Below are 16,676 nucleotides of genomic sequence, written 5' to 3' on the forward strand. Positions count from 1 at the left end.
CACTTCTTCTGGGTATGTCATAGGGTCGTGTTTTCCTGGCTGCTACTGAGATCACGAGAGAGAGAGAGAGACAGAGAGAGAGATAGATAGAAAGAGAGAGAGAGAGAGAGAGAGAGGCAGAGATGTCCCCGAGCAAAAGAAGGGACTCAGCCCGGCAGCCCGAGTACTCAGGAGCATCCTGGCATGGGTGACCGAGTCTGTCTGTGGGCCTGGGAGCGGAGCTGTCAAAGCCCTCGGTCACAAACCTGCTTCCTAACCGAGAATGGCTCTCTGCTATGGAAGATATCTATGCCGGGAGATTTTAAACAATGTGTCATTAATTGGGGCAGTGGATGAGAAGGAAATAAAACAGATTGTGGACTTAACTGCCTAAGGTGAGTCCCGGGAACTATACTGCGGAGCGCCAGCTGAGTCCCCTACTACTGTGTCACACTGACATGAGCAAATGAGACCCTATGTAAAAACTAACAAACTCCTAATGCCTGCTCACTGTTCAGAGGTCCTTGGGAAATAAGATGGTTGAGCAAATTAAATTGAAATAAAGGAAACATACAGAATATGTCCTCCCTCGGTCGGAAAACTCTATTGAGCATTCTGTATATGCCAGGCACGCTGCTAGGAATGAGGACACAGCTGTGAGCAAGAGGAAAAAAAAAAACAAACAAAAAACCCTCTGCTTCCTGGTTTATGTTACAAGAGACGGAAGATAGACAAAAAACAAACAGGAAAACGTCACATAGTGATTTGTACTCTGCGGACAATTCCTATAGGCTGAGCTGTCCGAGTGGCCTCTCTGCAGAGGTATCATTTAAAGGAAATATGAAGAACGAGTAGCGATCAGTCCCTGAAGGCTCCCAAGAGTGTGTTCCAGGCCAAGCATACAAGGGATGCTCTATTATTCTCCCAGCACGAAAGAGTTCAGGTGGGATAAGGGGAGAGAGTGGTAGGAGACTGGCAGGGAGGGAGGCGAGGGCACACACCAGGTCACAAGGGTCCAAGAACCTGTGGGAAGACTGAAGGTTCTCTCCTCAGCACAACAGGACAGCCAAGGACACGAGCAGGAGAACGATGGGACCTAATTGCCACATGACGACATGGTTCTGCCTCCTCTGTGTGGAAAGAACAGTGAGGAGAAGAGGACAAAAGAAGGGGACCAGATTGTAGCCATGGTTACAGCGTTAGTCCTGGGACAGCTACTCGCTTGTGTTGGGGGGAGCCAACAATAGTGGATCACACAGGGCTCCTTGCTTCACAGGTCACACCTATGTGTTTGCTGGGAGAATAAAAGACCCCACATTTCTGTGGGTTGGAACTTTTACATCCCACTGAATAACATGGTCAAACACCCACTTCAGGGGCCAGACTTTGATCTCTGACTTTGACTACCCTGGCCTTTCTGTCAGCCATCAGTTTCCTGATACCTCCAACCACACCTGCCAGTGGCCACCAGGTGGTTATTGCCAAATCACTCTCTTTTCAGACACCGACTTACCCCCTCTCTATAAAGAAACTTAACTCTATCATGAATTTCTTCATGTGTCAATGCCGTGTTCTTAACTGACAAGGGTTTCCGTTTACTCTATAAAATTTTGGGCCATCAGGCTCAACACCCCAATCTCTGGGAACCTGTACCTCCCTCATTCGGAAGTCTTTTCAGTCCTGTCCCATCTCCTTTGTACTTCACTTGGCTTCTCAAACTGCCTGGTTTGTCTCATCTTGCCAAAGAGCCTCCCCCATCTGTGCGTGGGAAACCCTTCCATCAGCCACTCTACCCAAGATACCCAGACTGGACCTCTCCATCAGCCTGAAGACAAGCCCCAGGCCCCGCTTCCAGCAATGCGTCTTTAATTATCTCGCGTAGAGCAAATAGCATATATTTTGCCATCAAAATTAGTAATGTATTATGCTATACACAGACACTGTCTTCTCCAAAATTTAATATTCTTTTGTAATATTTCCGTTTCCAAAGAGCTTTCCATGTGGCTTGGATGACTTGGAGCAAGTTCAGAGCAGCACGGACACCCGTTCCACCCTGGCGATCTTTAAGACCTGCACAAGTTCAACACGATTCCTTTTGCCAAACCCAATATCCTTATTTTACCTATTCTTTTGAATTTCCCTTAGTTTGCATTTTCTACTTGTTTCCGTTTGGGATGTAATCGTTCATTCTAAGCCCATGATCGTTTCTTGAATTCTCACAGACCATCTCCAGTTCCCTTCACCGCTACATTCTCTGAAGTTTCTGTAAGTTGTCCACCCCATAGGCAAAGCTGCTGAAACAGAAACATTTCAAAGAGCCTTCAGATGTGGGGAGTCATAACCAAATCTCTGCATATAGAATGATACACCAATAGTTTTGATAGCAAAGTATATGCTGTTTGCTCCAAGCGAGATAATAAAAGCACATTGCTTTATATGTTCCTGTTTAGATTTTGCTGACAAATTATTTTTCACGTTAATTTACAAAATTAATTCATTAATAACAGAAAAACCTCCAGCTTCTCATTTGTTCTAAAAACATTCCACATCTCTCTGGCTAGTCTTTAACTGACTGCTTCAGAGTCAGAATCCTCTAAAACGAGCCTACACATCTCTGTCCTTCCCAGCCCCAGCCAGTTCCCTTCCGAAGACCTGGGTTTGTCGCTAGGGGATGTCTTCATTCTCTGAGACTAAATGCTTCAAATCGAGTCTTTCCACGCTTGCTCACACGACACGAGGGATTTATCACCCTGTCTCTCGACTTTATTTCACTCAACAGCCTCTGCCTCCATGCCAACTCACAGTTTGGGCGGCCACAGGAGCAGTTTCTGAGCATCTGTGCCCACCTGCTCTCAAAGCTTTTTATTTTCCTGTACACAACTCTGTTCCATCAAGATCGGTGCCACTGCCTCTCACGTACTCCATCCATTAGAAAATATCAATCTTTGCTTCAGAACTCACAACAATTTATCTGTCTTCATTTAACAATTGGACTCCCACCCAACATTTCTGAGGGGGGAACTTCCTTTCTGCGCCCCTTTTCTGCCCAGAGAGAATCTCCCTGGCCAGCTTGTTCTCTCCTACATTCAACCATTCAACCAGGCAAAACATTCTTCTTCATTCTGATGCCTTTCCTAAATGCAGGACAGTAAGGCAATATTAACTGTAACCAACACAGTGTATCTTAGTTTTAAATCTTAAATACTAGTCTGTCGTTTCTTTTGGTCTTGGTTTAGGCTAAGCATTAGTATTGTAGAGAATTTTTTTCTCATTCCCTTTCTGCTGCAAGAAGCAGATCCCAAGGGAACCAAAACCAAAATCCAAAACAAACAAACAACAACAACAAAACCCTGAAGGAGGCCACACGCCCTGTTAGTGGGCTTTGAGTGAATGCTGAGCACATGATAAGTTCGGCCCCATCTTTCATTTCACGAACTCTGACCTTCTGGCGATTCTTTTTCTGTCCTCTTAAATCCACCCATCCCCCTCCTCGCTGTTCACATTCTGACATTATGTTTGGCTCCATTTTCTACCTGGGATGATGGCCTGTGCCTGTATACTCACAACCCTGATAGAATTGCTATTTCAAGAATCATTCTTTAAAGACATGAAGGCATATAAGATGGCTCACTGCAAGATCATCTAGCAAATGAAGTCAAAGTACCAAGTAGTCAATTGTCCCTCTCCTCTAGCAACTCCAACTTCCACCGGTGGCTTTAAAAATGACTAGGAAGAAGTGACATATCTAAACAGTTAAGATCCCTGATGCACAGATGAAAATAAAATGTGAAAACAATTAGAATGATATGATTAGCCAACCCTAACGGCAGAAAGCATTTAGGGACAGGAAACTTACTTGAAGGCAAACAATATTTATAGGCAATAATAGACAAGCTGGGTATGAAAGAGAAGAGCAAAAAGATCTGAATGAATATGGGGGCAATAAGTAAGATAATGGGATCCGTGTGACAAAATGTCTTTCTTTTATTTTTTTAAATGTATTTGCTTTATTCATTTATTTAGATTCAGATCCTGGATGCAGAAGAATATTATGCATAATCTATTCTAGTTGTTTCCAAGAGTTTTTCTAGGATCTCAGTATTTTATTAAAAAGACATCTGCACACATTCAGCCAAATGCCAAAAACAGACAAAGGTGGGAGGGCGGGAAGGTGGGACACTGAAAGGCTGGGAAGTGGGAAGATGGGAGAGTGGGAAGTTGTCCTCTGAGCTTTGAAGACACGGCCTGAAGCCATCAAGCCCAACTGCCTCCCCCCCCCCCAGCTTCCTATTTCCTCCTGGAGCCTTGGAGGCATGCCCATGTGATGCTGAGGCACCACAGAGCACCATCTAATCCAATTCCTATGACACATTTCAGAAGCCCACCAAAGCTGGAGGCTCTGGTCTTAGCTACATTTGTAGCTTTATTCCCCAGGGCTGTGGAGACACTCTTACTGTTAAAGCCTGGTGACCCAGTTTGATCCCCCCAAGACCGAAGGAGAGGATCGATTCAACAGAGTTATCCTCTGGCCCACCATGACATGTGGTGGCACATGAGTGAGCACCCAAACATAAAAACTAATAATGCATTTTAGTTTTTAAAAGATGTAAGTTCGGTGCACTAAAGAAGCCACTTCTTGGCGGAAAGAGACACCATTTCTAAATATGGAGGACTGTCTGGGATGTCACAAAATTCCCCGAGAACACTAGCAATGGCAGAGAAGACTCTAGGAACTCAGAAAACCTTTACAAATAAGATAATATTTAATCAGAAATTATAAAATAAATACATATTTAGACTATTACACTGTTAAAGTAAAACAAAAGTTACTTTTAGTTTACTATGTATATTGTTACTTGGTAAAGTATTTAAAACCAATTTTTTTAAATTAGCATGCACATAAAGGTGAAACATTATCTAATTCCAAAACTCTTAGAACTTTTCCCCCGAGGACTGCGGACTGAACTGGGGATTGAAGGCCTTGTGCATGTTAGGCTGGTGCAGACCTACAGTTCCAGCCTATTTACTTATTTATTTATTTAGAGACAGGGTCTCACTAAGCCTGCCTCAGCTTATCAGGTGTCTGGGATCACAGGCCTGTGCCCCCAATTCCAGCTATAAGTTAACATTTTGGGAGGAGGGATAGGGGATTGTTCTAGAGCTCCTTATAGCAACCAAGCTGGCCTCAAAATCACAGAGATCCTCTTGGCTCTGCCTCCCAAGTACTGCTATCAAAGGCATGTGCCACCACTCCAAGCCTAGAAGGTAATTCTTGAAGAAAGCATACTTTTCTTAGTTTTTAAGTTATTTTAAGCAAAGGTTGTCAGAAAATCTGAGGGCTCTGATTTGACTGGCATCACCATTAACAGGGAGAAATTTTAAAGTGGATGTTTTAATACCAGTGACCTAAATAGCCCCCACCTCTCTCACACTGAGGTTAAGCACACTTAGCTCCTCACGGCTCAGGGCTTTCAGTGGGATTACCTTGGTGATCCACACAACCACTCTCAGGCCCCTAAGCTCTTCATTCAGTGAGCTAGGAATAGGTCCCTGGGTCTCAGTGTACCAAGATGACCCAGCTTGCCAGCAGTTACCCATTTTGCTCCATCTTTCACCATCACAGAGCTCTCTCCTAATCACAAATTGTCACCAAGGCTCTGTGCATTTACATTAATGTGCCTGGTCCTGTCTTCCAGGCACAAATTTGAGTTTTCTCTCAGGTTCTTCTGGGCATTTTCTGCCAGAGTGCTGGTTGGAAATCATTAAAAATATCTCTAGAGAGTTGCTAATTGGCCAATAATTATCGAAGACCACAGACCTGTGCATAATGACTTCAGGCCTCTCTCTAGGTGGTGGTTAAAAACTAAGCATCTCAAATCTGAGGCTTATCAGATGCAGGGGTGGAAAGAGGCCCTCAGTGGCATGGCAGGAAAACCGAGAGTCACAGAAATAAACACTGATTAAGATCCTCCATCCCCAGCCGAGGACACACCTGAGAGGATGCTCTCGCCAAAAGCACCCTGTGTCAGAGCAGAGCAACCATCAAACGCTCCGTTCTATCTCAAACTGCCATCGGCACTTAGATGTTTCTCGAAAGTGTGGTTTTTTGTGTAAGTGCATACAAGCACGTTAAAGCCAACTACCCGTTCTATTAAATTATGGGTTAGATTGGGGAATTCTGACAGGGGGACAAAAAATAAAAATAAAAAGAACACATCAAAAGTTTATGGGACACGCTTTTTTCCTAGAGCGTATTGCAAAACAGGGCTGACACACATTTTATGCATTCCATCCAAACAGCTTCAAAGTTCCCGTGCGCAGAACAAAGCAAATGTATATATGCCATTACAGGTGGAGAACGGGGTGAATAAGCATCAAAGGTGAGTGAAGGCTGGCGGGGACAGCTTCCGCATTTTACAGAGCAGTACAGGTCCAACAAACAGGGAGTGGGGAGGACGGGGAAACCGTCAAGGTTGAGAGAGCTAGCGCCGTCTCTCTGTCTTATAATTGGTGAAATCTGGTACACAAAAGGCAACTTTGAGCTGTGGATTCGAACCTGGAAACAGAGGCTATAGATACAGCTCATAGGTAGCGTGCTTGCCTCACACGGACAGGCCCTGGGTTTGATCCCCGGCACTGAAAACAACAGAAGCAGAATCTGAAAATGACCATCTACTTTTCTCAAATGCCATTTCTCAAAGCATCTTTATTTACCTTTTTTTTTTTTTGGGGGGGGGGACACAGGGTTCTCCTGAATCCCAGGCTGGCCTCAAACTCACTATTGCACCCAGAGAGGCCCTTGAATTCCTGCCTCCATCTGAGTGCTGGGATTACAGGCGTGCGCCGCCATGCCTAGTCTGTGTGGAGCTGGGGATCGAACCCAGAGCCTTGCGCATTTTAGGCAAGTGTTTTACCAACTGCACCCTATGCAGACCCTAACAAACAATCTTACGGTTTATCATTATCTGGTACCATGCAAATGGGCTCAGCCAATAGGAAAATGGCTTTAGAGAAAAATGCAACTACAAGGGTCCAAAAGTCTCAGAGAACAATACCCAGCAGTACTAGCTTCAGTGACTTCAACAACTAAACTATAGCCAATTACAAGAAAAATAGTTAATGCAAGGCTAGGGGAAGAGAGGAGGCGAGAGAGAAAACGAATGCGTATTTTAATTATAGTGACTGGGATACCAGCAGATTCCAGCTAAAACTGTTAGCCATTGACACCAGTGATAAATGCTGGCTCCCACTCATACCCTCACATCTGAACACCTGGAAAGAGATACGCTGTAGAGCAAAACAAACCCCAATTCCACAGAAGATCTTCAGCTAGGACTCACCTCCAGATCCCGGTCATAGTACCTGTTTCTGGAATTTTCACATCTATTCCGGGAGTCGAGGCCCCTGTTTCGAGAGTCGACACTCCTGCTACGATTGTTGGCACACCCGTTACACCTGCCACAGCCACAGCCGCAGCCGCAGCCGCAGCAAGTTCGACCCCCCATCAAGGTGCTGGACTGGGTCCTCCTTCAGATTAGATTCTCTCCGAGGGGGAACAGCAGTGTCCCAGCCACATATGCAGTCAGCTGGTGTCCTGACAGCCCCAGGCTGAGCAACAGCCTGGGCCTTTGTTTTTGATCCCAAAGGGGGACTTCTGACCAAAACAAACACTCTGCTGAGCTCAGGAGAGAGACCCTGTGTCCACTCAGAAGAAGGCTGGGCTCAATGGTGTCATCTCTCCAAATGAGAGATCCTGTCTCGGTGGCCTCAGGAAAACGAGTGAGCATCGCCGGCCCTGACTCCTCTTTATTGTAGGCATGATGTCACCATAGCTTTAATTTTCTCCTGTGTTGCATTTGCTGGTAGGAATTCAGCTTGACATCTCAGGATGTCAGAACCATAACAATAATTAGCACTTCGCCGAGCTTTGTTATTCTCCTGTGGTTTAGGATCACTGGTGATGCCTTCCAGCAGCTATGCTGGTCAGGACAGCCACTCCTTGATCCTCTCAATAGGAGTTCCATCTTCCCTGTAGCTGCCTACAGCATCCTAGAGGACCCCTCTTAATTGTTTCCACACCCTGCGTTTTAAGGCCTGGAAAACTTTTGTGTCATGTGCAAAGAGAGGGCCAATGGGCAGAATGAAGAGTAATTCAGGCAGTTCTTCAAGGTCCATGCCAATAATTGCCAGTCCCATGCCTATTTCCTATTCGCTCAATGAACCCTCTAAGGATGGAGAAGGGAAGAGAGGAGAGAGAGAGAGAGGAGAAAGAAGAGAAGGAGAGGAAGGGGGAGAAATGATGCCACAGAAGATAAAAAATATTTCCTATAAAAACTTTTATGGAGGCTGGACATGGTGGCACATGCCTTTAATCCCAGTATTCCAGGGGCAGAGGCAAGCAGATCTATATAGCAAGCTCCTGGACAGCCAGGAAATGGTCTCAAGAAAAGAAAATAACAAAAAATCTTTTGTCAGGGCTAAATATCGCAAACTGTCACAGTGTCTCTTAATATATACCACATATAAAAACCCAAAGAAAGAGTAGGAAAAGAGAATTCTTTGCAAAAATATAAAATGACCAAAAAATTTTAAAGAAAAAGTTATCCTCACGGAGACAGCGATGACACATGTCTTAAATCCCAGCATTCAAGAGGCAGAGGCAGGCTATCTCTGTGAGTTTGTGGCCAGCCTGGTCTACAGAGTGAGTTCCAGGACAGCCTGGGTGGCATAGTGAGACTCTGTCTCAAAAAATAAAAATAAAATAAAATAAAAACAAATCTCAGCCTCATTCTTATTTTTTAAATTGATTTGCTTTTCTTTTTTGAGACAGGATCTTATTCTGCAGTCCAGGTTGGCCTGGAATTAAAGACAATTCCCCTGACTCAGCCTCCTTGGCACTAGGATTACAAGGTGAGCACCATTTCTGACTTTCAACACCATTTGATTGAGAAATTGCAAATGTAAATACTACAATAGCAATAGACTGGCAAAATTGAAAAAGATTGGTTACATCCATTATACGAAGAGGGGAAAAAAACAAGACACATTCGATGAGGGAGTGTAAGTTGTTAAACCCTTTTTATGGCCAGTCTGAGAATATAAAAATCCAAGACCTGAATGTTTTCAATTTAGCAATTCTGCTTTTAAGAGAATTTAGGTCATATAGATAACTAGCAACAACAACAATAAAAAAGGTAAAAAGCAGGGAACAGTCACGTGTCCATGAAACAGGAAAACTATGATCGTCTATCCATCCTATTATATAGGAAGAGTACTACTTATCACGAAGCAGTCATTGGGTGACTTGGAAAAAGGATGACCATGACTTCTTAGTGAAGAAGAATCCAAGTTGTCAAGGTCATCCTCAAGCTATGTAACAAGTTCCAGGCCAGACTAGAATACAGGTGGCGCTGCCAGGGGTTGGGGAGGAAAAAGAAAAGGACAAGTAAGTTGGGGAACTGTATGTGGCACCTGAACTTTCTGTTAAAAATAGGCCATACTGGACCAGCTCATATAAATAAATAGTAAGGGATACAAAGCAGTTACCTGTCAAGGTAGAGAGAGCCTGAAGTCTTTGTTTTCTGTATTTCATTACAGCTGGACATTTCTTTTGCCACAAGAAAATAAGAACGCTTAGGAGAAAAATGATATACTGCCAGGTTGTTGAAAACACACACACACACACACACACACACACACACACACACACCCTCCCACACATGAGGCCCTCTAGCTTGTCAGAATACAGGAAATGGACTGGCTTACATGTATTTATATGTTTATTTATACATATGTAAATAAACAACACCCACAGGAAGGAAGAGTCAACATGTACTTGGGAAGGAAAGAAAACAAATTCCTCCCTGGGCTGTCCTATTCCACCCTGGTGACCTAGACACCTTCAGATGGGAAAGCCGGCAAGACAACCACTGTTTGAAAGCCTCTGGCACACAGCTGGTGAGTGTGCATGGAAAGGCCATGCTATGAGGCTGCCCCAGAGACAGGGAGATAGACATCCAGGCCACTGGGCTCTATTTCTTTCCCAGGGGAATCTGGCCACTGTATAGCATGAGAGTGGGGGGAAAGGGTGGAGCTGTGGGCCTCGGAGTGTCGAGTTGATTCCAAGGTTTACACATGGTTTGTTTATGTACACATGCTTTTGGTGAGACTTCCTGATCTACTGTAAAAGCCTAAACAAAATATACGGCTCAAACTGTTCAAACACTGGGATACTGTCTGAGTGACAGCATCTTTTTTTTTTTTTTTTAACTATGAACAGGCTGCTTTCCAGCCATGCAAGAGTCATGTGGCCCTGTGACAAGAGTGCTGGGACAAGATACGTGACAGGAGGAACTGAAGGAAGCGGGGGTTTGTTTCGCTCACAATCTGTCATATCAAGAGGAGTCAGGGGGGCAGGAGACTGAGGGTGCTGGTCACATTGGGTAAGGGGGAGTCTTCCCACTTCGTCTAACCTTAAAGAGAGAGTCCCTCACAAGCATGCCTGGAGATTTGTCTCCAAGGCCATTCTAGATCCTGCCGAGTTGACAACCACTATAAGCCACCTCAGGCCCTCAGAGTCTCCTGATCTAGTAAGAAGACTTATGGGGCTGGAGAGATGGCTCAGTGGTTAAGAGCACTGTCTGCTCTTCCAATGGTCATGAGTTCAATTCCCAGCAACCACATGGTGGCTCACAACCATCTATAATGTGAACTGATTCCTTCTTCTGGCAGATGTAAATGCAGATAGAACACTCATATACATAAAAAAATAAATAAATCTTTAAAAAAAAAAAAAAGAAGACTTACTAACCTGTCTAGTACAGGCTGAGGTCAGAGGGCACTTACGGTGACTGGGAGCACAGAGAGAAAAGTGAACAATCTTCCTGGGCAGAGGCCACCAAGAAAGAGCTTGTCTACAAGTCCAGAGAAGTGGGGCGCTCTGGGCCTGGGAAGAAGGTACACGAAGGCAAGAGGCTTGCCTGAAAGGGAAACCGGGGACTGAGCGGAGTACCCCGGACGATGCGGGCGAGACTGTTTGTAAGAAATTGGAGGGTCCTGGAGATCGTGAATGCGTTTCAAAGTCTTAACTTTAAGCATAATAATGCTTAAACTATTTCTTTTACACATTCCGAAAGAAACACAAACACACATAGTATCAAAAGCTTGTATCTCCTACCTGTTCGTGCCCCACCCCACTCCATCCCAGCTAATTATTACTAGTGTTAATTAATTAACTAGAGACTTTGCATCTCCCTATGTAGAACAGGCTAGTCTGGAATTTGCAATCCTCCTGCCCCAGTCTCCCAATTTCTGGAGTGTGTCTTCTTCTAGCATTACTAGCTTTTAACGTACACTTCTATAGTCAATGCATTTACAAAAAGATACGCGAATGCTCTATTCTGCTGCCTCTTACATAAGCTACAATATGCTATTCATTTCGCTTCCTATCTTGGACTTTTGGGGTTGTGTTGTATTATTTTCATTCCTTAGATTGTAGTTCTCAGTTTGTGGCTGGCTGCCCCTTTGGGGTTGAGCAACCCTTTCTCAGGAGTCACCTAGGAGACTCCGGCCATGCAGACACCTTGAACTGAAAAACTGATTGAGATGAAGGACTTACACACTGAGATAGTTCTTGGTTTTGCTATTATTATTATTTTTAGTAGACCTATTTTTTTTAACAAGATTAACAACTAGGGTGACTTAACAGAGCATGGGAACCTAATGATGAATATTTCTGTCCTGTGTCTTGGGACAGCTTTCAGAGGGAGACATGACACTATGCCCATGGGGTAATGTAAGGCTCAGGTAGCATTAAAAGTTGGAGACCTCTTATGCACTTTATATTGATCTGCTGTATGCAATGAGGTTAAGGATGGGACTCAATGAAAAATCGGGGGATGGGTGACATTACCTTGGTAATCAGAAATCTTTATTTCTGTGTACACGGCAAGTATAGTAAATGTCATCTTATTTTAATGGAAGGATTCAATATAGTATTGCCAGTTTTACAGAATGCTATTACAGCACTTTAAAATTAGCAGCAGTAAATGTAATATAGAATGTGTGGATTCAATAAAATCTGTGGGTGCATTCTGTTGTTTGGGGAAATGCAAATTGTTTGGCTTTACAATATAAAAAGGTAAGCTTTAGTTTGAATAAAATAAATTTAAAAAATCAAATGATAACAACATTAAACATCTAACCATAGGAAGATGGCTATTTTTTTTTTTTATGGGAAGGAACTACTAACTCCAAATATTGATGTCACAGCAGTTCAAATGCCCTCAGTAAAAAGGAAAAGTTAGGCAAAGATCCATGACAGAGAGAAAGAATGAGGACAGTGAGTGCAGGGACTCAACATATCCAATGAGACTAATTTATTGTCATACACTTTGAAATATTATACTATACATTGTATGTTGTATATAATATATATGGTATCATGCTGAATTATATAATAAGTCATAATGTTAGATATAATAAGCATAGCTACATAATAACATACACAGTACACAATGTTCCTCATAAGTATGCATTATTTCGTCACATCAAACTTATCGTACATGTTACATCACTAAAAATATTTACTTCTGAGAACCATGTGTTGAAAATGAAACGTTAAAGCTGGACATGGTGGCATATGCCTTTTATCTCAACACTCAGGAAGCAGATGCAGGCAGATCTCTTGGTTCGAGGCCAGCCCAGTCTACCAAGTGAGTTCCAGGACATGAAGGGCTACACAAAGAAACCCTGTGTCAAACAACCAAAAGAAGAAAAGAAAAAGAAACATTACCTTTTTAAACACTGCAGACTCAGTAGATGAAGGTCCAGGCACCTCACTGAGGGTGTGAGATGATTGTTGTTCTCCACCATGCAGTGTTAGCTCCTGGGGCTCCTCTTGGCTTCCATCGGGTACAACAAAGGCTCTGGAAAGGATGGAAATGTTCACATCAGTGAGTCACGAAGAGCACTGGAAACGGAAGAGACTTCGCTGTAGATAACCCAGTACTCCTACAGCATATGTAAGTCTCGATGATGTCACCACGTAGCTAACTGAATTCCTTGAAATCCTATGTGAGAACAAATCAGAATGGACAGGCACACAGAGAACTGGATGGGCAGGAGTCTTTGACGTGAGGCACACCATTTCAGTTTGCAGTTTCTCGGCTGCTTTCCTGTCACTATTGTTGAGAAAAGACAAAAGCAACCAGAGGTGACGGTCACCCCTGCCATCCCAACACTCAGGGGGCCTGCTGGGCATGGAGTACAGAGCAAGAGCTTGTCTAAACAAAACAAAACAAACAAAACTAAAAAACAAACTAAAATGAACTGACAAAAAAAAATGTCCTAAGTTTCCCTAACATTGGAAGAAAGGTGGACGCTGAATCTCAGCTAGTGGAGGGGTCTACCATAAGGGTCCAACTTTTGGCCTGTGGTCACCCAGTCCCTGGCTATGAGCAGCCTGACACAAAGCTATAACTCACTTCAAACATGATGAGGTTTTACGGGATGTACTTTTTGTAGCTCGGTTGTACCATTCTTGAACACAAATTCTATAGATGGCAATTCATGTCTCAATGTCCGAAGGTTAGCCATACCTGGCATGCCCTGCTAGAAACAGTTACTATTCCCAAGATTATGAAATGTATCCGACTTAAATGGATGAGAAGAAATGAAGGCATGACAGGTGTTCTGACTACGAAGGTGCCTACCCCTAAACCATTTCCTTTACCCACCCGCCTGCCATCCTCTTCCACACTCTTTTTTTTTTTTTTCACTCCTAACACTAATTTGCTCAAACAGCTATTCCTCATGCACTTCAGAGGCCATATCCAACTGAAGTAGTCAGTCATGGCCGGTCCAATCATAGTGTTTTGGTCCATTTATTGTCGCTAATTTAGGCATATCTCTTTGCTGATGCCACCACATTAATTTATGACTCTGAGCTGTGTTCAAAATCACCATGTTGCGAATTTGGTTGAGATATGGAAGACGTATGCTAAAGGACTAGGAAAGAGCTCTGTTAAAATAAACGTACAGGAAGAAACAACCCCTCTTCATGTGTGTGGTGGACATGATAGCTGACTTGGATAGCCTGAGAAGAGACTGAAAAGAAAGCAGGACAAACACACAGGAGCAACTGGAATCTGCAAACACGTGGTTGAGTGCTGAATTAGTGGGTCCAACAGCAGCTTTTGTGTCGGATTGATAAACACCCTAGTTTGCAATCCATTTTGAGTTATCAGAGCAATGGAATTAATATAACAGTTTATAGATCCCCCCCTCCCCGTTATATGGTTGAGGAATAAGGCAGAGAAAGATTTCAGCTTTTAATGAAAACTGCCAGTGAGGGAGGAAGAGAAGTAGTGATTCACAGAAGACAGAAACTTCTGAGAATTTCTACAATGCACCAAGGGTAAAGAGACAAACGAGGCAGTGTTTTAGAATTCAGAGAAGTACAAACCGTTGTTGAGATAATATCAGCAGCGACTGTTTTTACGGGAATAAGTTTTTACTTTTCTTGTTTGTTTTGTTTTTTGAGATAGGGTTCTCAGGCAGCCCAGCCTAGCCTTGACCTTTCTGTCACCAAGTATGATTCTGATCTCCTGACCCTCCTGCCTTGGTGTACCAAATACTGGGTTTACAGGCAGGGATGACCATAGGCATAATTTGAAGAAGTCTCTCCAGTATATCTTTGTTTTAAAAAAAAATATTCTTTGCATAACATAAAATGAGAAGGTACAACAGAAGCAATAATTTTTGTCTACCTTCTATACATGGCAAAAAATAATTATGTCAAAATAGGAAGGAATTTAACTAAAGGGCCTCATAGGCCTGCCAGAATGACTTATTCTGTAATGCTATTACCCAAGAAGGAGGATTCTGAGTTTAGGGTTTCATAGTAGGATTCTGAAGAAAAAAGGTAAAATTGCATGATTTCTTCAGTTAGAACATAACTTCACTCTCAAACAAATTTATTTCATGCAACATTTGATACTGTATATAAGTTAACTTGGGTGGTGCAGAGAAACCCCATCACTAAAACCAACCAAACTGAAAGAGTCCTTCAGGCAACTCTTTAAGAATTTAAAGATACCACCCTCCCTCCCCCTTCCTTACACATGCCCCTCCCCAAGTCCACTGATAAGGGAGGTCCCCCTCTCCTTCCTTCTGATCCTAGTCTATCAGGTCTCATCAGGAGTTGCTGCATTGTCATCTTCTGTGGCCTGGTAAGGCTGCTCCTCCCTCAGGGGGAGGTGAACAAAGAGCAGGCCAATCAGTTCATGTCAGAGGCAGTCCCTCTTCCCATTACTATGGAACCCACTTGGACACTGAACAGCCATGTGTGTTCATGGCTACATCTGTGCAGGGTTTCTGGGTTAGCTCCATGCATGGTACTTGGTTGGAATATGAGTCTCTGGAAAGACCCCTGTGTTCAAATTTTCTGGTGCTCTTCTTGTGGAGTTCCTGTCCTCTCCAGATCTTACTATTTCCCACTTCTTTCATAAGATTCTGTGCACTCTGCCCAACAGTTGGCCATCAGGCTCAGCATCTGCTTTGATAGTCTGCAGGGCAGAGCCTTTCAGAGACCCTCTGTGGCAGGTTCCTAAATTGTTTCCTGTTTTCTTCTTCTTCTGATGTCCATCCTCTTTGCCTTTTGGGATGGGGATTGAGCATTGAAGTCAGGGTCCTCCCTCTTGATTAGTTTCTTTAGGTGTACAGATTTTAGTAGGTTTATCCTATATTATAAGTCTATATGAGTGAGTATATACCATGTGTCTTTCTGCTTCTGGGACAGCTCACTCAGGATGATCCTTTCCAGCTCCTACCATTTACCTGCAAATTTCATGATTTCCTTATTTTTCATTGCTGAGTAATATTCCATTGTGTAGATGTACCTCAATTTCTGGGATTAGGAGGGGAGGAGGAAGGGACTTATGTGGGAATACAAAGTGAATAAAGTGTAATTTTAATAAAAGTTAAAAAAATGAACTTAAAGATGATATACATCAAGGGGTATAGAACCCTGGAGCCACAAGAGAATTGGAATAACAACGGAGAAACACCAGTGGAGAAGATATGAAGTCTTATGTTGGATGTGCCTTTCATGGAGCGTTTCTTCATGAGTCATTCCTCTGTCTCTAACAACGTCCATTTGCCCTTCTGCTCAGCAGTATGTCAAGAAGAATGACAAGTAAGGAAAGAGGCACAGACCTTGAAACAGAAAATGTATTTTATTTGTTTGTTTTGTTTTTTTTGAACAGGGTTTCTCTGTGTAGCCTTGGCTGTCCTGGACTCACTTTGTAGACTGGGCTGGCCTCGAACTCACAGAGATCCACTTTCCTCTGCCTCCCTGAGTGCTGGAATTACAGGCATGCAACGCCCAGCTGAAAACTTATTTCTTGTTTATCGGACTAGTAGAGCACAATTGGATAAATTAGCTGCTGTCCTTAATACCGGTCCTCTTTGGAGGAAAATAAATGTGTTTGTCAAATTACCCAGGAGATTGAAGGGATGAAGGAATATTGAAGGCAGGTGTCTAAGAACGGAGCTACCTCTTCCTACTGCGCTGTCCATGTGAAATGGTCCAAAGATGGCAAGGCTGCTCTTTCTACATATTTTGTTTGTGCATCAGTCCTTGCCTGTTTATAGTATAGGATCATTTCCCCTGTATATAACACAAAGAAACCTTTAAA

General features: G+C 43.3%; 1 protein-coding gene across 1 annotated transcript in view; it reads right to left on the reverse strand.

Moving 5' to 3' along the window:
- The window catches only part of Crybg1 (crystallin beta-gamma domain containing 1), a 179,373-nt gene that overhangs the window by 96,499 nt on the left and 66,198 nt on the right, over positions 1-16,676 (reverse strand). Inside the window, exon 2 of the mRNA XM_021636415.2 lies at positions 12,773-12,905. Coding sequence (XP_021492090.2) covers positions 12,773-12,905 — 133 coding nt within the window. The remainder of the gene's footprint in view (positions 1-12,772; positions 12,906-16,676) is intronic.

Source organism: Meriones unguiculatus, chromosome 20, assembly GCF_030254825.1.
Source record: "Meriones unguiculatus strain TT.TT164.6M chromosome 20, Bangor_MerUng_6.1, whole genome shotgun sequence".
NCBI classification, from domain to species: Eukaryota; Metazoa; Chordata; class Mammalia; order Rodentia; family Muridae; genus Meriones; species Meriones unguiculatus.